General features: G+C 43.3%; 1 protein-coding gene across 2 annotated transcripts in view; it reads left to right on the forward strand.

Moving 5' to 3' along the window:
- The window catches only part of NONO (non-POU domain containing octamer binding), a 60,416-nt gene extending 38,243 nt beyond the window's left edge, over positions 1 to 22,173 (forward strand). Inside the window, exon 11 of one of the 2 annotated variants that reach the window (XM_032794894.1) lies at positions 21,989 to 22,173. In XM_032794894.1, the coding sequence (XP_032650785.1) occupies positions 21,989 to 22,084 (96 nt within the window). In that variant the 3' untranslated portion in view covers positions 22,085 to 22,173. Of the gene's footprint in view, positions 1 to 21,500; positions 21,522 to 21,988 lie in introns of those variants that run through there. The other variant, XM_075068934.1, reaches the window with a different exon arrangement.
- Positions 22,174 to 27,816: the final 5,643 nt, after the last annotated feature.

Here is a 27,816-nt window from a genome sequence, read left to right on the forward strand (position 1 = left end):
TAAACAAGCCCAGTCTTTTCAATGTCTGTACATGTCAGAGTATTTCTAGGCTGCTAACCATTCTCATCCCTCATCTCTGAACCCTCTGCAGTATACTTACTGAGATGGGAAGACCAGAACTGCACAGAATCCAGATGAACCATACATTTATATAACATTGTTGTGTATTATTCTCTATCCCCTTCTTCATGCAGCCTTTGTTCCCCCCCCCCCCCCCACCCCACAATGCATGTTGAGTAGAGGTCTTCTCGGAACAATTACTGTAGAACTCATTGCCACAGGGTGTCATTGAGGCCAAAAAATTAGGAAGACTTAAAAAGGGATTGGTCATTTATAGAGATAAGAATATCTATCATTACAATAACAGATTTCAGAGTAGCAGCTGTGTTAGTCTGTATCCACAAAAAGAACAGGAGTACTTGTGGCACCTTAGAGACTAACACATTTATTTAAGCATAAGCTTTCATGGACTATAGCCCACTTCTTCAGATGCATAAATGGAACATATATTGAGGAGATATATGTACACATACAGAAAGCATGAAAAGGTGGGAGCTGTCTTACCAACTCTGAGAGGCCCATTCAGTAAGAAAAAAAACTTTTGATGTGATAATCAAGATAGCCTAGTACAAACAGAGCCAGATGAGTACCCAGAAGTCACCTCCTACAAGACAGGCCCAACAAAGAAAATAACAGAACACCAATAGCTGTCACCTTAAGCCCCCAATTAAAACCTCTCCAGCGCATCATCAAAGATCTACAACCTATCCTGAAAGATGATCCCTTACTCTCACAGATCTTGGGGGACAGACCTGTCCTCGCTTACAGACAACCCCCCAACCTGAAGCAAAGACTCACCAGCAACCACACATCACTGAACAAAAACTAACCCAGGAACCTATCCTTGCAACAAAGCCTGATGCTAACTCTGTCCACATATCTATTCAAGTGACATCATCATAAGACCTAATCACATCAGCCACACCATCAGGGGCTCATTCACCTGCATATCTACCAATGTGATATGTGCCAGCAATGCTCCTTTGCCATGTACATTGGCCAAACGAGACAGTCTCTATGCAAAAGAATTAATGGACACAAATCTAACATCAGGAATCATGACACTCAAAAACCAGAAGGAGAACACTTTAACCTGTCTGGTCATTCAATGACAGACCTGCAGGTGGCAATTTTGCAACAGAAAAGCTTCAGAAAAACAGACTCAGAGGAGAAATTACTGAGCTGGAATTGATATGCAAACTAGATACAATCAGCTTAGGTTTGAATAGGGACTGGGAATGGCTGAGCCATTACAAACATTGAATCTATCTCCCCTTGTAAGTATTCTCACACTTCTTATCAAACTGTCTGTACTGGGCTATCTTGATTATCACGTCAAAAGTTTTTTTCCTTACTAATTGGCCTTCTGAGTTGGTAGACCAGCTCTCCCTTTCCATTGGCTTCCTGTAAGTGTGTGTGTGTGTATGTATTGTTGGTGTGTGTGTTTATATATATATTATAAGGACCTGGATGCATAGGGTTATTAAGAGCCGCACCTTTGATACGGGAGACTGCTCTTTGGATACGAGAGATGGTGGTTCAAAAATCCCGGTTGTGTAACCACAACTTTCCAGTAGGGGTCCTTGGGCAAAAGACCCCTAACGCTTCACCTGCCTACCTCAAATGTGAGAGTGACACGAACTAGGAGAGTCATGCGCTCGGACGTCACCTGGATTAACAAGGTCCGCGCCAGATGTGAGGAACAGGACAATCTGACGATAAGTGGGCTCTACACTGGAACAAACCATTCAATGGACGAGAACAAAGAACTGGAATTGATGGAATCTCTACAACAGTAAGACCTAATGATGAGGGGATATTATGAAACGTTGAGGGGGCTGTGGAATGACAAAGACTAATCCACACTATGAGAAACAGCTAGTTACCAACGCTTCAACATAGTAAAGAGGAAGCCTGCTGTCACAGCTTGAGATAGACCACTTCCAATTACATCCAGACTCAAGAGCCTGGAAAGACAAGTGGATGTGCAGCCCACACCTGAACTGAAACTTCACTGCACCCCTCCATTGAGACACAGCAGCTGATATGAGGCAAAGATCATGGAAGAAAACTAGCTACAGTAATCCTTGAGACGCGATTACCAGTCTCAGTGGAGAAGTACCATCAGATAGTAGTTAGAAGATTGCCAATAAGAGCCTCATGAAATCCCTAACTACACCATAACTCAAACCAATGAACTGGTATAGTACAGCTCTGTATCCTTGGAGAGGAGCTTGGCTACACGATCAACGAAGACAACAGCTATGTACCAACCCTGGAAAATAGAGTTGGGGATAAGAATCAAGGCGACTAGGAGAGAAGTTAGTCAGTGGTGGAACTACAAAGGTGTAGAGATAAGGATAAGATCTAGCTACTGAAAAAAATACAAGGACCTGACTCCATCTGAACCCTAAGAGACTGCTAAACATAAGGCTCCCAGCACTAGCTACCAGGCTAAGGAATACACTAGAGAAGCAGAGGCTCAAAAATAAATGCCCTGTTATCTCCAAAGAACCATCCAAGGTGTACTCCCAACTGCAAGTGCAAAACACAATAACACAAGCCACCAGCAGCGAACTGAACAGTACTGGAAAGAACATATGGGAGAAGAGAAAGATCAAACACCGTGCAAGTGGCTTGCAGACCTGAGAAAGAGCACAGCACTCTCTCCCAGAAACAGTAACCAGTCACCATCAAGTAGAAGCATCCACAAGCGGCGTCAAGAACATGAGAGCTGGACAGCACGTGGAACAGACATGATCCATCACCTATGGCTAAAAGAAACTAACAAGCAGTGCATGACGCCTAGCAGCACAATGAACAGCTGACTAGCGCAGTCCCCAACTGGCTAACACGAAGAAGTGACAGTGCTGGATTCATGAAAGGACCCTCCGTGCAAGGACAAAATCCGTCCAACTAGACCGGACCAAAACCTGCCTCCCACAACATGGAAAGTCCTATCAGGCATCAATTAGCTGCCAACTTACAGACACATGGGCCAGTAATGAGCACAGCTCAGAAGGCATAGGGAACAACCACCAGAGGCTCAAAACAACCAAGTTTGCTTCATAGATAGAGCAGTCGCCCAAGACTCAAGTCTAGACAAACCAATCTGAGCACAGCCTGGATTGACTTTTAGGAAAGCCTATGACTCAATGCCGCACACGTGAGATCTGTAGAATATCTTGGCGTATACAGAGTCAAACAGGACACTAAGGACATTCTCTCAAGAACTCCAATGCGGACTATGGAAGACCAACACTAGAAATCAATCAAGGCAGCTTGCACAAGTGGCCATCAGAATGTGGCATATCCGAGGTATGCATGTCCCCGCTGCTGTGTTCTGCATTAGCTTAACCCCCTCAGCCATGATAATCACAAGGACTGGATACGGGTACAGGTTCAGGAGTGGAACTTACCATCAGCCACCTTCTCTACATGGATGACATCAAAGCTGTATGCTAAGAGATGAACGAGACTCGACTCGCTATCCCTGACGCGGAATCTACAGTGAGGTATCGGGATGTCATCGGATGGAGAAGTTGTGCCGGACATGTAAGTTGAGAGAGAGGAAGGTAGTCAAGAACTGATGGGTGGAACTGACCAGCGGGCCAATAGCAGACATACAGACCAGACTACAGGTACCTGGCATCCCCACAGTCACATGGAAACCACGATGAGGAGGCAAGGAAGACAAGCAAACACTCCAAGTATCACCAAGGAATAAGACAGGTCCGAAGATCCAGTCCGTGCAGGAAGAACAAGATTCCACGCCAATCAAAGGTACCCCTGCCGGTCATTCAGATACCCTGCGCGGTAATAATGAGCTGGTAAAGAGGCAATGGCAGCTGCCGAGTGCGGTAATACACCGAAGCTCCTCAAACAATGTCACGGGACCGGTTTCATGCCCCAAGGTCACATCCCATGAACGTGCTCAATTACCCAGTCCTGTATAGAGTAGGCGGGCGGGCGTTGTGGTGAGAGCGTCAGGCCATCCCGCTCCTCGGTGAACCCGGAACATCCAGGAAGTACATCAGTAAGAGTGGCCCCAAGAGCTATGGCTGTGAGAGAATCGCTGAATCTGCTGTGCAGCAGAGACATGGAGAGAAGCCAAGAGAAGTGGAGTGCCCATGGTGCGAGCAAGAGCCCTCTATCCATCGGGACGCGTGTTTTACCATGACAGATAGCTGAAGGTGAGCTGACATGGGACACAGTGGCTCGGAGGGTGTGTAGTTGAAACGGCTACTTATCTATAGCTAGCAACAGGAACAGGCAGCTGAGCACGCAAAGTCATTTGAGAGCGGGTCTAACGCCTACTAGAGAGAGACCCAGGGCAGACTGTGCAGAGAGGCCTCAGAACAGTCAACACATATGGGCAGGGACTCGTAATGCAGCCAAGGAACGCAATACACTGAACGGCACAACAAGTGGCTGGCATTGTGTCAGGACACATCTTGCACAGCGCAATATGGGTAGACCTCCCAAGACCAGATGGGAGATTCCACAGAAGGTTGTGTGGAATAGCCAGGCAAAGATCTGTGGGACTTCCAGATCCAGACGGACAGGCAGGTACTGGCCAACAACAGACATCGTGGTAATTGAAGGACAAGAGCAGAAGACAGCGGTGGTGATAGATATGCAGTGCCAAGTGACAGCAACATCAGGAAGAAGGAATATGAGAAGCTGGAGAAGTACCAGGCCTGAAAGAGGAACTCGAGAGGATGTGGAAGTGAAGCCAAAGTGGTCCCAGTGTGTAGAGCCCTCGGGGCTGTGACTCCTAAGCTGGGTGAGTGGCTCCAACAGATCCAGGAACAACATCAGAGCTCTCTTCCAGAAGAGTGGCAGTGCTAGGAACAGCTAAGATACTGCGCAAACCCTCATAACTCCCAGGCCTCTGGTAGAGGACCCGAGGTTGAGGAAGACACATACCACCCATAGGGGTGAGAGGGAATTTTTTTTTTTTTTTATCCTCAGTATATGTTCCATTCTATGCATCCGAAGAAGTGGGCTGTAGCCCACGAAAGCTTATGCTCAAATAAATTGGTTAGTCTCTAAGGTGCCACAAGTACTCCTATCATTACAATAGTTAACAATCTTGAAAGAGATATTAAACCTTTGGCTTAAGGCCTGAAACATATCTCTGAGAAAAGAGATTAGTAGATTTAAGGAGAGGGGGCTGATCATCTCAGATCTGCCTAATGTGTTTCTTGCAGCTTCCTTGGAAGCACCTGGTGCTGGCCCCAGTCAGAGACAAGATATTGGATGGGGGGGACTATGGCTCTGATTCAGAAAGGCAGTCTTCATTGAGCTGGCCCCAGGGATGCCCAGGTCCTTTTCCTGAGTTGATACTAGATTTAAGTTACTTAGAGTTATGAGTAGTTCATTTTACTCACACACACACACACACATGCACTAATTTGTATTTATCAATGTTGAACTTCATCTGATATTGCGTTGCCCACTAACCTAGGTTAGAACCTGTGACGTTCCTCCATCTCTGGACTTGACTAACCTAAATAACTTTGTCATCTTCAAATATTGCTGCCATCACTGCCACCCCTTCTATAATTGTTAGTATTTTCAACACTGCTGCACTTAGTGTGCAGGCTTTTGGCATTGAGCTGTTAATTTTCAGTACCTTGTGAGGTGTGTTACCCTCTCTTCTGATACTAAACTTAATTATGCAGTAACCTGTTTCTCAGTAAAACATCTGCACTCACCATCTGCATTAATTCCTGCCTGTTAAGCAATAAACACCATTGCTCTTGTTTCCCACCCATATAATTCCCACCCAGACAAACTGCTCTGTTTTTAGTGTATTTTTTCACTAGAGAATCTGATTATAATTGAGGCAAATGGGGCTAATGACACTGTTTCTGCTGTAATAGAAATTTAATGACTACAGAGTAAATAAACCTTCTTTTCAATTCCCAAGCAGTCAGGTTCACAGCAGGCTCTGCCACAGGTGCTGGTCACAGCTAATCATACTCTTCCCATTCAGTATGATCTCCTGTTTTATTTTGAATTCAGGCCCAGCCCCCTGCTTTCTGGCTGGAAGAGGTTGGCCACTTATATTAAAACTGACCTTAAATTTTCCTGGCACCACCGTGCCAAGGAGAAATTATGGATTTGGACTTGGGCCTAGCTGGGTGCAACCTCTACCTCTCTGTCAGCCAGTCAGCAGGAGTAGCTGGCTCGAAGCTAAGAGTAGCCCTCTGCTAAGAAGGTACTAGAGAGTGTGTCAGACTTAGGCCCCGATCCTCAAAGATAGGTGCCCAATTCTCTAATTATTTCAGTGGGAGTTAGGTGCCTCAATCCCTTAGTGCCTTTTCCAGTGTGGGAGAAAAACAGGCTGGAAATTAGTCTTGAAGGAGGTCTTATTGTGCAGCAGGAGCATAAGCCCACTCGTGTTCTTGGCACAGAATGCTGACTATGATGATTGTGAGTCTTAAAGCTTAACCTTGTTTCCCAGTGTGGTACAGGAGATGGCTGCTAGCCCTCCCCCTTCCAAGCAGCATTAGCTCCTCAAAGCTCTGGTGCAATGTGAGGCTCTTGGTAGTACCGGCAATGCCATAATGAACTGTCAGAAGCTACAGCTGCAAACTCAAGGCCTCTCCCTCTGCTCTCTGCCTTTTATCATGTGACTTGCCATATTAAATCAGACCAAAGGTCCAGCTAGTCCCAGGGTTTTCAAACTTCATTGCACCCTGACCCCCTTCTGACAACAAAAATCACCACACAACCCCAGGAGGGGGGACCAAAGCCTGAACCTACCCAAGCCCTGCCACCTGAGTCGGAGGCCCTGTAGTCTGAGCCCCACCACCCAGGGCTGAAGTCCTTGGGCTTTGGCCCCGGGTTCTAGCAAGTCTAACAATAGCCCTGGCAACCCCATTCAAATGGGGTTACGACCCACTTTGGGGTCCTGACCCACAGTTTGAGAACTGAGCTGGTCCAGTATCCTCTCTTTAACATTGGCCAATAGCAGATACTTCAGGGGAAGGTGGAAAAATCCCTCTGCAGTCAGATGTAGGATTATCTGCCCAGCCCCACACATCAGGTTTTTCCTGGTCTTTTAACAGTATAAATGCAGGCTGGCAAGGACCTTGAGAGATCTTCAAGTCCATCCCTCTGCACTGAGGCAGGACCAAAGATACTGAGACCATCCCTGGCAGGCATTTGTTCAACCTGTTCTCAAAACTTCCAGTGGTATCTGGATGCCATGGCCTCCCATAGAAGCCTAGTCCAGAGATTAATTAGCCTTATAGTTGGAAAGATTTTCCTAATATCTAAACTAAATATGCCTGACTGCGATATGCTGATTACTTCTTGTCCTACCGTCAGTGGACGTGGAGAACAATGGATCAGCGTCCTCTTTCTAACAGCCCTTAACATATTTGAAGACTCTTACCAGGTTCTCAGGCCTAGTCTATACTACGAGTTTATATCGAATTTAGCAGCGTTGAACCACATTAACCCTGTACCCGTCCACACAATGAAGCCCTTTATATCAATATAAAGGGCTCTTAATAGTGGTATCTGTAATCCTCCCCAACGAGGGGAGTAGCGCTGAAATTGGTATTGCCATTTCAGATTAGGGTTAATGTGGCCGCAATTTGATGGTATTGGCCTCCGGGCGCTATCCCACAGTGTACCATTGTGACCACTCTGGACAGCAATCTGAACTCGGATGCACTGGCCAGATAGACAGGAAAAGCCCTGCGAACTTTTGAATTTCATTTCTTGTTTGCCCAGCACGGAGCGCTGATCAGCATAGGTGACCATGCAGTCCCAGAATCCAAAAAGAGCTCCAGCATGGACCGTATGGGAGATACTGAATCTGATCTCTGTATGGGGAGATGAATCTGTTCTATCAGAACTCCGTTCCAAAAGGCTAAATGTCAAAGCATTTGAAAAAAACTCCAAGGCTATGATAGAGGCCACAGCAGGGACTTAACACAGTGCTGCATGACAAGCGTAACGGAAAGCCAAAGAATCAAATGGACACTCATGGAGGGAGGGGGGACTGAGGACTTGAGCTATCCCATAGTTCCTGCAGTCTCCAAAAACTATTTGCATTCTTGGCTGAGCTCCTAATGCCTGAAGGGTCAAAAACATTGTGCTGGGTGATTCAGGGTATATGTCGTCAATCTCTCCCCCCCCCGCCCCCCACGTGAAAGAAAAGGGAAAAAAATCGTTTCTTGCCTTTTGTCCATGTCACTGTATGTCTACTGGATGCTGCTGGTAGACGCAGTGCTGCAGCGCTAAACAGCAGCATCTCCTCCCCTCCCCTCCCTGATGGCAGACGGTGCAATAGGTCTGGTAGCCCTTGTCATCATCCTGTGAGTGCTCCTGGCGGGCCTCGGTGAGGTCGGCCAGGGGTGCCTGGGCAAAAATGGGAATGACTCACGGTCATTCCCTTCTTTAAGCTTTATCTCCTGGAGATTCAGGCCTGTCTGGAATATCATAGTAGCTGGAGGCTGCCTCCCCCCGTTTTATCTCAGTAAAGTCAGTGTTTCTTATTCATGCATTCTTTATTAATTCATCACACAAATGGGGGAATAACTGCCACGGTAGGAGGGAAGCAATGGGGGTTGTTGCAGGGGCATACAGCTCATCATTTCTGCGGGATGTGTGGGGCTCTGACCTGGAACGGCTGTCCTCTCTGGTTCTTTAGTAGGCTTGCCTGATATTCCAGGCAGGACTGACTCTACCTTTAGACAAAACATAAAGAAGGGAATGATCTGGGAAGTCATTCCCATTTTTGTCCATGCACCCCCAGCCGACCTCACCGAGGCCAGCCAGGAGCACCCATGACAGCAGCAGACAGTACAATAGGACTGGTAACCGTCATTGCCAGTTTCCAAAGCAGCAGACGGTACAATGGGGCTGGTAGCCGTCTCTGCTAACTTGTAAAGGCAAGTGAATGCTGCTGTGTGGCACTGCAGTACCGCATCTGTCAGCAGCATCCAGTAGACATACAGTGACAATGAAAAAGGCTAAACGGGCTCCATGGTTGCCATGCTATGGTGTCTGCCAGGGCAATCCAGGGAAAAGGACACAAAATGATTGTCTGCTGTTGATTTCACAGAGGGAGGATTGACTGATGACATTTACCTACAATCACTGCAACAATGTTTTTGCCCCATCATGCATTGGGATCTCAACCCAGAATTCCAATGGGAGGGAGAGACTGCGAGAACTATGGGATAGCTACCCACAGTGCAACACTCTGGAAATCGACGCTAGCCTCGGTACATGGATGCACACCACCGAATTAATGTGCTTAGTGTGGCTGCATGCACTCGACTTTATACAATCTGTTTCCAAATACCGATTTCTGCACAATCAGAATAATCCCGTAATGTAGACATACCCTCATTTGTCTTTTCTCATGGCTAAAACATAAAACAATTAAAGTTCCTGTATGCATGCTAAAACCATACCAGAGGTCACCCATCAGTCTTATGGGGCCTCACCTCACTAGGCCAAAGTCCTTCCAGCCCTTCCCAGGAAGGATTAGGATCCCCCTTGAACAGAAGATCCAGTCCATTTGCTTGAGTCAGTTTAAACTCAGGCTTTTTATCTAAAAGTCCTTTCTTTGTCTGGTCTCTGGAGAATCCAGTTTGAACCAGGATATGCAAGCCTTTCCAGGTGGTGATACTTCTCTGGATATGTTATGAACTAAGTGAATTTACCCTAAACCGCCCCTACTGGTGGTAGTTCCTGGAGGAGCTGTGGCCATCTTCCCCAATGGAATTACATACGGTTCCTGGCCCACAATAACACACAATATAGTAAGATCTCCCAAAGATACTGCAGGAAATTGCCATACCTGTCACAATCACATTTTTGGCCCATTCAGTTTGTGATCTGCTGTAACCCCCAGATCCTTTCAGCAGTACTACTGCCTATCCAGTTATTCCCCATTTTGTATTTGTGCGTTTGATTTTTTTTCCTTCCTAAAGCTCAGTAGTTTGCATTTGTCTTTACTGAATTTCATCTTGTTGATTTCAGACCAATTCTCTAATTTGTCAAGGTCATTTTGAATTCTAAATCTGTTCTCCAAAGTGTTTGCAATCCTCAGCTTGATGTCATCCACATATTTTATAAGTATACTCTCCATTCCATTATCCAAGTTATTCATTAAAATACTGAATAGTACTAGGACCCAGGACCCTGTGGGGCCCTATTATATACATCTCAATTTGACAGTGAACCATTGATAACTACTCTTTGAATATGTTTTTTCAATTAACTATGCTCCTACTTTATTGTAATTTCATCTGTATTTCCCTAGTTTTCTTATGAGAATGTCATTTGGGACTGTAACAATAGTCTTGTTAAAATCAAGATCTATTATGCGTACTGCTTCCCCTCTATCCACTAAGCCAGTAACTCTGTCAAAAAAGGAAATTAGGTTGGTTTGGCATAATTTGTTCTCAGCAAATTCATGTTGGCTACTCCTTAGCACTATTATCCTCTGACAAATTGATTGTTTAATAATTTGTTCCAGTATTTTTCCAGGTACTGAAGTTAGACTGACTGAACTATAATTCCCTGGGTTCTCTTTGTCCTCATTTTTAAAGATAGGTTCTATGTTTGCCCTTCTCGAGTCCTCTGGGACCTCACCCTTTCTCCATGAATTCTCAGAGATAATCCTAAATAGTACATCTAACTTATCTAAATATTCTTTAACGTGTTCGTTGCTTATTCTGACTTGTGCTTGTTCCCCCTTGTTAGAGATTGGCTTAAGCCCTGAAGCGTGAGGTTTAGTATCCCTTCCTAAATTTGTTAGTACAGTAGAACCTTGGAGTTATGAACTGACCAGTCAACCGCACACCTCATTTGGAACCAGAAGTAAGCAATCAGGGAGCAGTAGAGACTAAGGGGAAAAAAACAAATACAGTACTGTGTTAAACATAAACTGCTTTAAAAAAAAATAAAAAGGGAAAGCAGCATTTTTCTTCTGCATAGTAATACAGTTTTGAAACTTTCAAAAGTTTGCAACTGAACATTGACAAAGAACTACCATAATGTTTTGTTCAAAGTTACGAACAACATGTATTCCCGAGGCGTTGGTAACTCTGAGGTTCTACTGTGTAACTATTCTAATGCTGAATATTCTTGATATCCATACACATGTCCAAGTCCTTCTATAGTTGGGATTATATTTATCAACATTGAATTTGATCTGCCGTTTTGTTTCCCAGTCACCCAGTGCTGTGAGATCCCTTTGTAACTCTTCGCAATCTGCTTTGGACTTAACTTTCTTGAGTAATTTTGTATTGTCTGCAAACTTTACCACCTCACTGTTTACCCCCTATTCCAGATCATTTATGAATATGTTGAATAACACTGGGCCCAGTACAGACCCCTCGGGGACACCGCTATTTACCTTCCTCCATTATAAAACTGACCATTCATTCCTACCTTTTGTTTCCTGTCTTTTAACGAGTTACGATCTATGAGAGGACCTTCCTTCTTATCCCATGACTGCTGACTTTGTTTAAGAGCCTTTTGTGAGGGACCTTGTTCCAGCCTTTCTGAAAATCGAAGTAGACTATATCCACTGGATCACCCTTGTGCACATGCTTGTTGACCCCCTCAATGAATTCTAATAGATGGGTGAGGCATGATTTCCCTTTACAAAAACCGAGTTGACTCTTCCCCAACATATTGGGTTCAGCTATGTATCTAATATTTCTGCTCTTTTCTATAGTTTCAACCCATTTGACTAGTATTGAAGTTAAGCTTACTGGGCTGTATTTGCCACGATCGCCTCTGCAGCTTTTTTAAAACATTGGCATCATGTTAGCTATCCTCCAGTCATCTTGTGCAGAAGCTAATTTTAGTGATAAGTTACATACCACAGTTCTGCAATTTCATATATGAGTTTCTTCAGAACTCTTGTATGCATACCATCTGGACATGGTGTCTTATTACTGTTTAATTTATGAATTTGTTCCAAGACCTCCTCTAGTGACACCTCAATCTGGGACAGTTCCTCAGATTTGTCACCTTAAAAGAATGGCTCAGGTGTGGGAATCTCCCTCACATCTTCACCTGTAAAGACTGATGCAAAGAATTAATTTAGCTTCTTTGCAATCATCTTGTCTTCCCTGAGTGCTCCTTTAGCACCTTGATCACCTAGTGCTCCCATTAATTGTTTGGCAGGTTTCCTGCTTCTGATGTACTTAAACATTTTTTTTGCTATTAGTTTTTGAGTCTTTTGCTAGTTGCTCTTCAAATTCTTTTTTGGCCTGCCTAATTATACTTGACTTGCTGGAGTTTATGGTCCTTTCTATTTTCTTTAGTAGGATTTGACTTCCAATTTTTAAAGGATGCCTTTTTGCCTCTAATGCATCTTTACTCTGTTTAATCATGGTTGTATTTTTTTTTTAGTCCTCTTACTTTTTTTATTATTTGGAAGCACACCGATATGATGGTGTTTTTTAAAAGTTTCCATGCAGCTTGCAGACATTTCACTCTTGTGACTTTTCCTTTCAATTTCCATTTAATTAACTTCCTCATTTTTGTGTAGCTCCCCTCTCTGAAGTTAAATGCTACCATGGTGGGCTGCTTTGGCATTTTCCCCCCTCATAAGAATGCTAAATTTAATTACATTATGGTCACCGTTACTGAGCGGTTCAGCTATATTCACCTCTTGGACTAGACCCTGTGTTCAATATAGGACTAACCAAGAATTGCCCCTCCCCTTGTGGATTCCAGGACTAGTTGCTCCAAGAAGTAGTCATTAATGGTGTCTAGAAATTTTATCTCTGCATCCCATTCTGAGGTGACATGCTCTCAGTCAATAGGGGAATAGTTGAAATTGCCCATTATTGCTGAGTTTTCTTTTTTATTGCCTAATTTCCCTGAGCATTTCCCAATCACCCTCCTGGTCAGCAGTATATTCCTACTGCTATACTCTTATTATTCAAGCATGGAATTTCTATCCATAGAACTTCTATGGTACAGTACTGCAAAAGGATGGAAGATTTATTTTTCATGTGCTCAGGATCCAGTAGTAATAAAAAAGGGTAAATCATGTAGGGGAAAACATAAGAACGGCCATGCTGGGTCAGACCAAGGGTCCATCTGCCCAGTAGCCTGTCTTCCGATTGACCAATGCCAGATGCCCCGAAGGGAATGAACAGAGCAGGTAATCATCAAGTGATCCGTTCCCTGTCGTCTACTCCCAGCTTCTGGCAAACAGAGGCTAGGGACACTTCAGAGCATGGTTTTGCATCCCTGCCCACCCTAGGTAATAGCCATTCATGGACCAATCCTCCATGAACTTATCTATTTCTTTTTTGAACTCTGTTATAGTCTTGGCCTTCAGAACATCCTCTGGCAAGGAGTGCCACAGGTTAAAGTGTGGTTTTGGAGCTCAAATGAAGGCGTGGAGGAAAAAGGAGGTAATTCTAGCATTTGGGCTCCTGTTTAAGGTCAACACTATGATTTTGTTCATTCCAGGCCACATTCCAGCACAGATTCCTTCTGTACCTTCCTCTATCACAGTTTGAAGGGCACACAGAGCAGCAAGCATCAGGCCTGATCTATGCTTAAAACTTAGGTTGACATAGCTATCGTGGTCAAGGGTATGAAAAATCCATACCCACGAAAGCTGTAGCTATGGCAAACTAACCAACCGTGTAGATGCAGCTAGGTCACTGGCAGAATGCTGCCATCAATTGCTATCATCACTTGGGGAGGTGGAGTTCTTCCTGTGACAAAAAAAACCCTTCCCTTGCTGCAGTTGTCTGTGTCTACATTACAGGGCTACAGCGGCATGGCTGTAGCATCCATAGTGTAGACATGGCCTCATTCTTCCCACCCGCCTTTTTCAGCAGCAGCCTACTCTTCAATATGGAGCTGCTGTGGGCTGCATTTCCTAAGTCCCACATGCTGATGCAGCCAGTGTTGCAGGCACAAGGTGCCTTCCCCCTGCTGCTATCTTGGAGGAGGGAGGCAAGAATCCCAACTCAGCATCCATAGTTGGCCTCACCCAAACTTGACAGGTCACAGCTTCATTAATTTACAGCAACGGGAGATGACTGACATAGCTTACTGGGAATTGCCATACAATCTATATTGAGCAGACTAGTGCCTAAACTATGCCAGCTGCATAAACACTAGCAGTGCTGGCACCCACCCTGAAGATACCAGTATCCAGATGGATAAACCTACAGCTCCCATCATGGGAGTATCTGTAGTGCCAAAACCCTGTACCATTCCAGTAGGAGTGTCTAACAGAGCCTATGGAGAGTAAAGCTAGATCCTTTAGATTGGCAGAGCTTTCTCAGCAAGTAGTTACTCAGCTCAACAATACTTAATTAATAATATTAAGTGTACATATAGAGAGAGACAGAACCTTGGGCTTTCCCTTAAAGGAAGAAACCAAACTCCAAACGAAGGTTTCTTTCTGACTGGGATCTTACTTGCAACACAATCTGGGAGAATGCTAGGTAAGAGGCTATGGAAATTAGGAAAATTGTATGAGACTAGGTTGCCAATATAAAGTTGACCCAATTTCAGATCAGTTACCCCTGTGGGGACTGTGAACATGCTGAAGTACTATAAAGAATGGGGAGTAAAGCACCAGATGAGGAGATTTTGTAGTACGCAGTTCTGGAATATTATGTTTAGTTCTTGTCATCTCCATACCATAAAGATGCCAATAAACTGGAAGGAGCTCAGAGAAGAACAAAAAAAAAAATATCCAGGAGCTAGAGGGACTAAGAGGCAAAGAAATATAACTTAGATTATGTTGTTCGTCCTTCTAGTTCAAAGATGACCATGACATCACTGATCGGTTTGGTGTCTGTGAACACATGAGTGGCTGACCAGGCCAATTTGAGCTTTGAACTGTCTGTGGCACACTGAACAAGAGATGCCACTATGGGTTATTTGATTAACAGTGGATATGCTGCTGTTGTGAGATTTATGCTTTTGGTGTTCTGCTCTGTCTCAGCAGTTCTTCTCTGCTCATAGGCTGTAGCTCCAGTGTGGATGAAATTTCGTCAGGTAGAACAATCATAACAGAGCTTCCCAAATCTCTGGGTCAGTACTGAAATGCCTTAAGGATAACTTGAGGGAGTCTTTGAAATGTTTCTTGTGGCCTCCCTGAAAGTGCTTTCCTTCCTTTAGCTCACCATAAAAGTTGTTCTTTGGCAGTCACTCATCTAACATTCTGGTGACATGGCCTGCCGGTCTCATCGGTGATTTCATCAACAGAGTATGGATGCTTGGAATGCCTGCCTGTAGGAAAACCTTAGTATCTGGAACCTTGTCCTGCCATCTTATCCTCATCAGTTTCCTCTGACAATCCACATGAAAGTGATTCAGCTTCATAGCATGGCATCTGTATACTGTCCAGGTTTCACATGTATCAAAGTTGGCAGCAAGATGGCTTTGTAGACATTCAGTTTTGTTTGTTGACTGATGCTTCTGTGCTCCTACACATTTGCACGTAGTCTGCCAAAGGCCACACTTGCTTTGGCAATTCTGGTGTTGGTTTCATCATCGATGTGAACTGCGCGTGACTGTGTACTGCTGAGGTAGGTGAACTTTCCATTGCCTGGAGGGTTTGGCCATTCACTGTGATAGTAGGATCTACATATGGCTTTCCTGATGCAGGCTAGTATATCACTTCTGTCTTCTTGATGTTGATTGTGAGACCAACATTGTCACAAGCTGCAGAGAAATAGTCCATACTCTGCTGCATGTCAGACTAAAGGGGGAGGGGGAAGAGTGTAAGGCAGATGTCCACGGATATTTGAAGAGTATAAACACTCTATACTCTTCAAATATCCGTGGACATCTATTCTTCTTCCTTATAAGAGTATAAGGAAGAAGAATCATTAAGGTGAGACAAGGCTGCAAAGAATAAGAAGATGAATACCAGGAAAGCTTGGTGGCTGCAAATTGTATCAGGCTGTGGAACAATCTTTCAAGGAAAGTGATGGAAACCCCATTGCTTGTAATATTAATTTACAGTGAGTGAGGGCAGGATAGTACTGTAAATGGATGAATGAACAGACCTGGATGAACTGGTAGATTGTTTGTTGGAGCAGGTCAGTGTACCCACACTCGCTGCTGTCTGTGATTGCAAGGGAAGAGAAACTGATGGATCTCCTTTCTTGTGTTTCTATGGAATACAACAAAGAAAAGATACATCTGATTTATTCAGGATCTCTACCTTCCCCTAGTCAAGATTTCAGCCATGGCCCTCCCCATTTCACTCTTCATTCCCACACATACAAGTTTTTGCTCCTCTGTTTGGTAGTTATCTCTTTACTTTCTTCACTCCTTTCTCATAATCTTCCTCTGTCAGGCAGTAAACCCAGTACTGCAGAGTCTGCCAAATCACGGGAGACGATGTTGTAGCCACACCCAGTCCCTGAAAGCTTGGTGATGAGATTGTCTCCCCAGCATCATTGTGTACTTGTCCACCACTCCTACAGGCCACCTTGTCTTTCGTCAACATCAGCACTTTGCCCATGATAAAATATGCCAAAAAAAAAAAGAAAAAAGGTCACCACTTACTCACATAAGGGTAGGTTTAGACAAGATGGCAGGCTCCTGATGATATTCCCTTGTGCTTTGTCTTTATTACATTGTTCATCTTCCAAAGGAGGCACTCAGACATCATGGTGATGAGTGTGGTGTACCTGCTTAGATAGAAGAGGGTGGACAAAGAGGAACCACAGTGCTTTTCTACACTGAAGTAGAGGCAACAGTCTACAGAGAGGGTCACACATCAAAATGAAAGTCATTGCATTCCATTTCAGATTGGTCTACAGTAACTCTTCCTAATCTAGCCTTTAGCCTAGTTACAGAGCATGGGATCATGTAGGATAGATGGCAAAGCGCAGCTGACAAGCCTGTCAGGTAGAGTGTGGCCTCATTTTTAATATGACTGGTTGCATCAAGATTTAGCACCCTTTAATTATAAAGAGGGGGTGGCATCAAAGTGCTGCATTTCATGCACATTAAGTGCAGTTTGCAAACTTCTATCAGATTGCCAATGGGGCCTTTATTGAATGCAAAGTGTAGATGCCCCCTAAACAGGTGTAAGAAGAAATAGCAGAGCAAGGGCATTTCTATGGACATTGGTCTGTAGTGTTAGAGTGAAGACAGAAGTAATAGTGTGCTGACTGCTTTTGTACAAGTATCCAAGACAGCATACTTCATGTTCACAACCATTAAGGAATCATAATTGCAACAAATCAGAAAGTAAACACAAAAGGGTATATTCTAGAGAAAAGGACAAGCCAAAGACCAGGATCAAATCTGATTCCTCTGTTCATTGAGTGTATTGCCCAGATCAAAAACTAGATCTTTGACCTGTACAACCCAGGAACTAAAATAACATGCATCAGTTCTATTCAAAGGATCAGTAAGAAACAATTCCAACCCAGTCTACGCTCTTGTAACACAACACATGACCTGTAACTCACTTTTATTAGACATTACAAACAACTTTATCTGAAATTGCTTTTGTTCATTCAGGAATGTTTGTATTAATTGATATTTTCAATAAATTCTGTCAAAGGAAAAGGAACGAAAAGGCAGCTAATGTGCTTTGCACACTGATCTAAAACAAGGAAAGGAATAGTCACCTGAGTCAAATGCAGTGAAAAGGAAAATGTAAGAGAAATATCAGGCCAGGAAAAGCTAGTACTGAGGTGTTTTAATAGCACAGAATTTTTTGAGATGCAAGATGGTGTCAGGAGACTTCAATTTTAGTCAGATTTTTCTAGTTCTAGGTCAACAAAGAAAGGATGATGATAGGCTTCATTAAGAATAAAAGAATGATAGTATAATGTAACTATATAAACAAATGACATACTCTGACTTTGAAAACTGAATTCACTTCTGGTCATCCCATCTCTGCATGTTTACATCTAGTCTATAAGAGTAGAAGTGTGAAAAACCTTCTCTATGTAGAAAGATTGAGAAGATTAGGACTGTTCAGTTTGGAGAGAAGATGAATGGAGGGGACATGACAAGCACATACACAATTCATTATTTTAGCAAAGTTCAGTAGTGAGCTCCTATTTTACTTACTCAAGGTGAAGAACAAGGGAGACCCAATGAAATTAAAAGGCAACAAATTTAGAAATAATGGAAGGAAACTGTTTAAAAACAAATACAACACACCCACCACCTACTCTATGAAACTCACTACTACAGTGTAATAGAGGCCAAGTGCTTAGCAGAATTTTAAAAGTTAAACATTTTACATGAATAAGAAGAATATCCACAATTGCGTTAGATAGGATAAAAATGCATCTAAGAGTTATAAACCCACCACTAGCTACCTGGAATTAGGAAGAAAATTCTCTTATGGACTAGCTATTCCATAATTGTCATTGCCAAGAGTTCTTTCTTCGAGTGTCCTCTGCGTATTCCCACTCAATGGGATCGCTGACTAGTGCAATCTGAACGGCAAAATTTTACTAGCCGTAGCCACTGGAGCATCAGCCTGCTTCCCTTGGCCTCTTCCCCTCTACCCCCCAAACTCTGAATGTTCTAGGGCAAGAGTTTAAAAAGAAGCACTCCACTGCCTCAGTTCCTTCAGCTGTGACCAGCTGGACAGTTACATGGTTGCTGTAGGATCCTTATGGATCTGTAATAGTTGGGTAGTTGTTACATAAATACAGAGTGTTATTTAGAGCTATTAGTTAAAGTATGACATACTGGATCCAGAAGGCTAAGGAGTCTGGTTTCAAAAGATGTGCCTCATGCCCAGCAGTATCCCCAGTGTCAGATACACATGCCAGCTGCTTGGCATGTTTTGGAGAAGGGCATTCTCCCTCTCAATGTCTGATCTGCTCAACATTTGCCACAAGGGCAAAGAGGGACAAAACTGACTTCAGGCAATTCCATTGCAGGAAGCACTGATGGCGGTGGCCAGTTCTCAGAGACCAGCTTCTGCTCTGCCTCTAACCAAATGAGCCAGGGAGAAGCAAGATTCTGCTTCTGTGTCAGATGCAGTATCCAAGACAGCTAAGGGTCCAACAAAAGAGAAGGTCTGGATCAGTGACAGCCTATGTTTCCACAGCTGTCCTGGTTCAGAGAGACTTTGTTGCAGTACCAAGGAAAAATATGCACCCCTCATTGGGGTCGGCCTCATTATAAAGAGCTACTCAGAGGGATAAGGACTTACCGGGATGGAATCTCATAATGGAGCCAGGCTTTGATTCAAGATTTCAGTGCAGAGTTAGGAGTCATCCATGGATCCAACAATATCAGATCCGGAGGAGCCTGTCCTGAGGGTGAGATTTAAGGATCCAATTCAGAGAACTGAAGAGGGTTTGTTAACTAGCACACCACTGCATAGCATTACAGTTAAAGCAGTAGTTCATCAGGCAACTCCATCCCTGGCTCTGTTGACAGCTGAGTCAGTACTGCGTCTCAGCACACGTCCCATGTGGTACTATACCCAGTCAGGTCAACTGCTTCTCTGAAAGCCAGCAAAAAAGAGGAAAGAGTCAGGAGCCCTGTGCTGCTGTCTTCTCCTAAGACCCCTTCAGGACCTCTGGAGAAGAGCTTCTCTCTGCTCTCCTTTTTCAATAAGGTTATTGTCTCTGTTCCCATCTGAGCCACAAATGGATTGGGGCCAGAAGAGCGGTGCAGATCGCAGGTTAGAGCCAGGAAAAAATTATTATAATTAGTTCACTGCAGCCCTACTGGATCCCCGGGCATAGAGGTATTTCCAGCTGGATTCATCAGTGGGATTTTGACTCAAGTGGCAGGTACCTCCTTGTACAAAGTGGTCTCACTGGCCATTTCTGGCACCTTATCAGGAAGGACCAACATATGGGGTCAGACCTTCAGCAAGACAGTATGAGGCGGTCATTCAGTTGTCAGATCCAAGGGATAAGGACCAGCCAATGCAGCTTACTCAGAACAAGTCACATTTGGAAATAGGTGAAATATTATCCAAGGAAGAGGAACTGGAGCTGGAAGATTCAGAATTAAGGGATGTGCCTTCTCTGGATGAAAATGTAGAGGACATCTCAGTATCATCACCAGCAGAAGATGCTGTAGCCTTTCATGAGTTAGTATGGTAAATGTCCAAAACGTTCCATATTCCTTCTGTTAGAATGCGATGATTGCTCCACAACATCTTCAAAATTTGAGGGTCAGCAGCTAGTCAAGAAATCATACTTCTCTTGTTAGAGGGATTGCTTCAGTCAGCAAAGATAGTCTGGAAAACTCCCTCAACCGCTTAGCTTGTCTAAGAAGGCAGACAAATTATATCAGTTCCCTCAAGAATGACTTGCTGTATTTCATACTCGTCGACCTCCTAACTTGGTGGTGGTTGAAGTGGCACTTTATAGATTAAAAGGTGCCAAAGATCACTCTGCTCCATTGAATAAGGAAAGGAAGAGGCTGGAGGCATTAGGGAAAAAAATATTTTCTTCAGCTACATTAAACATGCGCATATTCAACTAATGAAGTTGCCAAAGCGAGGTACCAATACCATCTCTGGAGCAAAAAGCCCTCTTTCCTTAATGTGCTTCCAGAGGAACACACAAAGTTATCAAATGCCATTTTGACTGAAGGACAGAATGTTGTTAAGCAACAGTTGAGAACGGCTTTTGACTCCTCAGATACTTCAGCAAGTTCTGTAGCTTGGCTCACTAAGGAGACATGGATGGGTAAGACTGTTGAGACTCCTTCACGAGATAAAAAGAAGGATTGAGGACCGTCCATTTGAAAGAGAAGGTCTGTTAGTATTCAGACTGATGAGGTACTAGAGAAGAGGAACAATATAAGAATCTACTGCCAAGGTTTCCTTAATATAGGGAAGAGGCTGTATTTGACTCCATTACCCAAGTATCATAGGCAGTACCCTCCTTCTTCATCTCCTTCACTTGATTACAATTATCAGAGAATGCCATATCATTGCCAACCTCAACATTATACCTCACAACACCAGCTACAATAGAGGAAGAAATTTAAACCTTGCAATAATAAAGGGAAAGTTTTTTCATCTTTGTCTTCTATGGTTCCTCCAAGACATCAAATCTGACATAAGGACACAGAGCTTCAAACCAGTCCCTTTGGACTTTATTTATGCACAGTTTGTCCTTTTTTTATTACCAGTGGGAGTTAACTTGTAATATTCATCTGTCCAATATTATTATTTCATGCAGTTACGCAATTCAGTTCAAAACCTTTCCCTCAGCAACCAGCTTACTTCATATCTGGTCAGAGATCAAAGTTATCTCAATTTGTTGAGAAAAGGAGGTTCTGTCTTTACTAATTAGGTGCAATAGAAGTAGTTCTGCAAGATCACAGAGGGAAGAGGTTTTACGTGCATTATTTTCTAATCTCAAAAAAAGATGAGGGACCTTTGGATTGAAGGAGTTGGAACACTTATAGAAAGAAATTTAACTTCTATAATACCTTCTGTTTCTCTCCAGGATTAGTTCGCAGGTCTGGACTTAAAAGGTGCATACATCCACATTTCTATAAGACCATGTCAGCGGAAGTACCTGTATTTCATTACTGGAGAGAACCATTTTCAGTACAAGGTCCTCCTTTTCTGGTTGTCCACAGCACCCATGGTGTTTACAAAATGTCTGTCTGTTGTGGCAGCATATCTAAGAAGACAGGGGGTGTATGTATACACGTATCTAGACAATGGGTTAACAAAAATATCATCCAGGGAACAGATCTTACTACATGTAAATCAAATATGTTCACTATTTGTCAGCCTGGGATTATATATAAATTGGGGGAAAGTCATGCCTAAACCATAGTCAAAGGATTCTTTTTGTAGGAGCCATAATGGATTCAACTGTGGGGAGAGCTTTTCTAAAAGAGGAGAGAGATGTTAAAATAAAAAGATGTATATATCACCACCACCAGTTACTAAGACAATCGATTCTTTTCTTCTTTTGGTTGCCAGGTCTGCTGCGTCAACCACAGCACTGATTCCTTATGCTCGTTTCCAGATGAGAGAACCTTCAGCAGTGGTTACCAAAGAATTACAAATCAGATTTAAACATCATGCCTGGAAAAATATTAATTCCATAACATCATTAATGTGGTGGGCAGACCATCATAATGCAATAAAGGGTGTTCTTTTCAATCCCCCTACACTGTCAGTAATACATGCATCTACCCTAGGATATGGAACCTATCTGAACATCAAAATGTTGGTCAGAGATCATTGGTCACCAAAGGAAAGGAACTTACACATCAATATTTTAGAATGGAAACAATTGGACTAGCCCTTAGGTCTTTTCTACCTGAGAAACAAAGCAGTTTCAGGTAGTAACAGACTATGATAACGTCATATCTAAACAAGGAAATGGACACTTACTCTGTGAAATTATGCAGGAAGACCAAGAGTCTTTGTATAGAGTGTGACAGTCATCCAGTAGCAATTCACGTAGCAGGGGAACAGAATGCCATTGCAGCAACAGGAAATGCTAGAGATATTGTTCCAGGGCAGACAGAGGCAAAGAATCAGTATCGGATGCTTTATAATACACTGGGATCAGGGTTTAGTTAATGCTTCCCCCCATATCCTCTTATTCAAAGAGTGATAAGTTAAGACAGGACAAAGCCTGGGTGATTTTAATAGCACCATTATGGCCTAGAAAACAGTGGTATCCAGATTTGATACATCTGTCAAAAGGATTAGTGAAACCTTTAGCACTGACACAGACTTGTCACAACAAACAGGGAAAGTCTATCATCTGGACCTGCATGGGGAGTAGACCTTTAGTTGGACTAGAAGAAAGCCTTTAATTAGAAGTACAGCATGTGCTGTTGTGTTCTAGAAAAGATCCCACATAGAAATGCTATAGTCTTAAATGGAAAAGGTTTGTATTGTGGATTTCCATGTGTAAAGTGGATTCATATAGGGCAACAATTAATTATATATTAGAGTATTTACTGTATCTTAAGAAGACACCTCTTTCCTTATCTTCAGTTAAGGTTAATCTCTGGGACATATCAGCATATCATATATCTGTAGAGGGAAAATCAGTCTGTGCTAATGATGCAGTGAAGAGTTTTATAGACGGCCCTAATAATTTGTATCCTTCAGTAAGAACTCCTATACCCTTCTGGGATCTTCATGTAATACTAGCACAATTAATGAGACCTCCCTTTGAACCTCTGGAGAGCTGCTGTTGTTTTGTCAATCTGTAAAAACCGTATTTTTGATAGCAGTCACTTCTGTAAGATGCATGTGAATTGCATTCATTAATGGCTGATCCATCATTTACTGTGTTTCATAAGGATAAACAGGTTCTTTGCACTCATTCTAAGTTCTTACCAAAAATTGTCTCTGATTTTCACATATATCAATCTATAATTTTTCCTCAGATCCCATACTCAAGATGGAGAAGCTAAATTACACACATTAGATGTGAGGAGAGCATTATCTTTTTAGTTAGACGGGACTGAACAGTTTAGACAGTCTTCAAGGCTGTTTATAGCTTATGGACCAAAAAACAAAGGAAAGCTATTTCTGTACAGACTCTCTCTAGATGGGTTAGATTAGGTATATATGAATCTTAAATTGTTGGGATTATCCATTCCACAGGGCATCAGAACTCATTCAATTAGCTCAAAGGCATCTTGCATGGCTTTCTCTATACATGTTCCCGTGTTAGAGAGATGTAGAACAGCAACCTGACGTTCTGTTCAACTTTTACTAAACCTTATTCTGTAGACCTGCAATCCAGATCGGATGCAAAGTTTGGCAGGGCAATCGTATATTCCTTGTTTAACTAGAACTCCAGCTTCCATTATCCTGGGTCACAGTACTGCTTATTAGTCTGTCCCATGAATGGAAATATGCATAGGACACATAAAAGAAGAAGTTAAGGTTACTTCCCTGTAACCGAGGTTCTTCAAAACAGACTCTGCATATTCACACTCGCTGCCTATCTTTCCCCACTACCTTGAAGCCCTACTTATCAAAGAACTTGGGATCCTGGGGGATGGAACTGAGGCAATGGAGTGGCATGCTCCTTTCTAAACCCTTGCCCTAGAATGTCCAGAGTTCAGGGGTGTGTGGGAAAGGTAAGGAGGCAGTTGCGTGGATGCTCCAATGCCTATTGCTAGTAGAATTTTACTGTTCAAGCTGCACTGGTTGGCATATCCCAAGAGTGGGAATATGCAGGGGATGTACAAAGGACATTGGTAACAGGTAAGTGAACTTCATTTTTATACTTTCTTCTGAAACATGTGGCGCTGGAAAATGTCAGAGACAGGACACTGCACTAGAGAGACAGGAGGCCTGAGCCAGAATGATTCTTCCTATGTTCTATATTAGTCTGGCTGTGTTTAGATAATCCACTCTCTATGCCTTAGCATCATGCTTGCAGACAGGCAGGTCTAAATAGTGCCACCACAAAGGGAAGCTGAAACATTAATTTTTCTGCTTGGTATCCAGGATGTAGAAATTAATTTCCTTTCTGTACACAAAGGGAAGAAAGAGTGAATTAGAGCAGGGAAGTGTTGATAGCGATGATGCTCTAGGGGAATGGGTTCTTAATCTTACAATTCCAAGGAAAAGAAAATATGGAGCCTAACAATCCTTAGCCCAGCTTTAGGATAGAGTCCAAAGCCACCAGAATCAGGGTATCAGATTATAGGTTGTGCAAGTGCTTAAGAAAGTAACTACATGTTTTTATTGGTCAATTCTGGAATTAGACATCAGAGCTGGATCACGTAGGCCAGGTGTTCACATTAGATCACCTAGGCCAATGGTTTGCGAATTGGTCTGCAGAATGCTGGCTAGCCATGTAATACTGGCTTGCCTCCTTTTCTCCAGATGTCAAATCACATTAAAAGAATCTAAAACACATTAAATACTGTCCTAATATCACTCTTCCATGTCAGCAGTTATCCTCAGGGATAATATTGCATCACTAACGGGAGGGGAGATGGGTCTACAATAATGACTGGGAGGGCAGATGTCCATAAAACAATTTGCACATTGAGGTATGGTCCACTACATGACAACTCCCTGACTGGGGCAACTATTGCCCTACAGGCCAGTGGAGAGATGGTCCCTGAAGTCGGGTGCCTCAGAGTGAACTGCCTAAACCAATTAATTTTAGTCCCCCATTCACCTGGGAAACTTTCCAGTCATTAATGGGAAATAGATTGTGTGAGCCCTGCAATATTCTAATCTCTGGTTCCCTTTGTGTCATTTACTTGCATTCACTGATATCTGCATGCTCATTCAGTTCTGGCTTTCAACCCACACTGCTCCCCACAGAAGTTCACAAATGTACCGTGAAGGTATTCTGGGAGGATAAGAGAATTTAGTCACCATGTTCATTACTTCTAGTTGTGCACTTCCCTTACTTTTCCATCAATGGAGCTTTCTTTCCCCGAAATGATTACTCAGAGGAGGCAGACAGGACCGATTGTTCTGCCTCAGTATTGGCTCCGGGGTCTCTATCCTGTAATGACTCTTCTTCACATCAGTGTTTCTATGACCATGGCTACTCGTTCACAGCACACTGTCTGGCTATCACTCCCATTTCATCTTGGGCATGGACTGAAATGATCAGAGTCCTCCCAATACTCACCCAATGAGCCTTGGTCATTGAGACACCACTCGCTGTACACTGGAATGACAGCAGCTGTAACGCACCTGGCCGCTTGCACCCTTGTCATTAACTCCCTATAGCCCTGCAGCTCTGCTCAGCCAAAGGTGTTGTCAGACGTCACCAGTGTGGTGGTCTGCTCTATCCAATGTTGGTAACAGTTGGCTGGGTGCGTGTGTGTTCTCCCTGTGTGCTGTCTCAGCTCTACGCAGATAGCTGGCACAGCAGATCTCGAGCAAACCACACAATGACCGCAGAGTCCGATAAGGTACAAAGGCACCCGGCCAGGTTTATTGCCAAACGAAAACAGTCTCTAGCTCCCTGGATCAGATGTCTACAGTTCTGCTAGTACATATGTGCTCCCTGACAATGAACCGGCTCAGTCAGTGGTGGGATTTACCACTACCCCCTAGGTCAGACCAAGACAACTCCCCAGGGATTCGTTCTTATCAGCAGTTAAGTACAAACAAGTTACACATCACTCCTGATGTATTGGGGTGCAATCCCTCTACGTAGCAAGGTGCCGCCTCTCGCCTTGTACATGTTGGTTCAAACAAAACAACTCTAGCCATCATATTACCCTTTTGGCCCTGTCACTGGGATTGATCAGCCTGTTCTTTGTTATCTATGTGGAATGTGCAAGTATCGGAGTGTTCTGGTATCTTTTAGATGTGTGTATTTTTGCAACATCAGCCCTCTTCTTGCCAGCTTCTGTGAGCAGGGCCTGCCTTTTGCTCGCAACTTAACTTTGCTTTATATTAGCAAAGTCCTGACTGTTACTTTAGTTCAGACCTTAGACCTCATACTAGGCCTCTGATATAAGGGTTTATGTTTCAGGGCCTCATCTTACTATAAGTTTGCATGTGTATTTTTTGTTTTTACATTAGCTGTGATTTTAATTGTAGCTGGTCTTCTACAGGCTGAGTTGGGGGTTATGGATATTCTAGGGTACTTTGTTATTGGGCTTTTGGGTTTGTTGGGTTATTTTCTGACTAACCCTCAAGAGCATATACTGAGAGGGCTCAAGTTACTTAATGGCAACTATCAGCCTGAACAGCAGTGCTTGTGCCCTGTAAACGTGTCTGCTGAAGGACACCTCACAGTTGGCCCTGTCCTGCCTCTCTCATTTGCACAACCTCCTAGCTGGAACTTAGTGCCATATTTTGGGAGGGATCCAGCTGCTGGGACAGGTAGAGACTGATCCACTCCAACAAATAGTAGTTACCTGTTTAGGAATGTCAAGTTCCTCCAATGAGCATTGAGGAAGCTGCTTCCACCATCCTTATACATCTGCTCTACAGAGAGAAAAAGGACTTATTTGAACTAACTTGACTGATAGCATGCAGTACAAATATCTTGCAAGACTTTTAAAGACCTCTGCCAGACCTACTAGATATGAAGAGAGATAGCGCTGGCCAGGGAAAGAGAACAGTCTGTATTTAGAATTGAACAGTTCAACCATGTAAAGATGTTGAATCTACACAAACTGCCACATTAAACTTCTTTCCTCCTAGAAGTCATGGGAACCTACCCAAAGTTCTGAAATAGGATGGGATCTTCTTAGCCTCAGTTGTTTGATTTGTCTATTTAAACTGCTTTCCCTTTTCGAGTTCTGCTGTTTTTATAGAGATTCCAGGTGCTCATGAAAATATGGTTCTCACTTGGCCTTCTATATGTATAGAGCCAAAGGACTCTTAGCACAAGTATTACAAAATAGTGAGATTTGAGGGCCCATGATGTTGTACCTCTTGCTTTAAAAACACAGTAGGAATTCATCTAAAACCAGATTGATAAAGAATGTTAAAGACTCATGTCATTAACAGGCTTTAGACTTGCTAGCTTTGAAATGTGACAGACACACAAGATTCCCACACCCTGTTCCCAAACCTGCTTCTCAGGGGTTAGTATACCTGGAACTTTTGAGCTATGGTAGGGCTCACACACTGTGGGGGAAGGGGGAAGGATGGAGACATTAAGAAAAAAACACCTCCTGCACTGAAGCCCATGGTGAAGTGCAGGCCAGATCTTGGGGAGAGCAGGGAAAGCTTTGCGAGTCTTCAACAGGAAGAATGCACCCACTGATTTAATGCTTTGAGCTATCCATTTCACTGTATGTGGGCAGGTATTTAAAAGGATTAGTGCAGACCCCACTTTTCTC

This window comes from Chelonoidis abingdonii, chromosome 8 (assembly GCF_003597395.2).
Source record: "Chelonoidis abingdonii isolate Lonesome George chromosome 8, CheloAbing_2.0, whole genome shotgun sequence".
NCBI lineage: Eukaryota > Metazoa > Chordata > Testudines > Testudinidae > Chelonoidis > Chelonoidis abingdonii.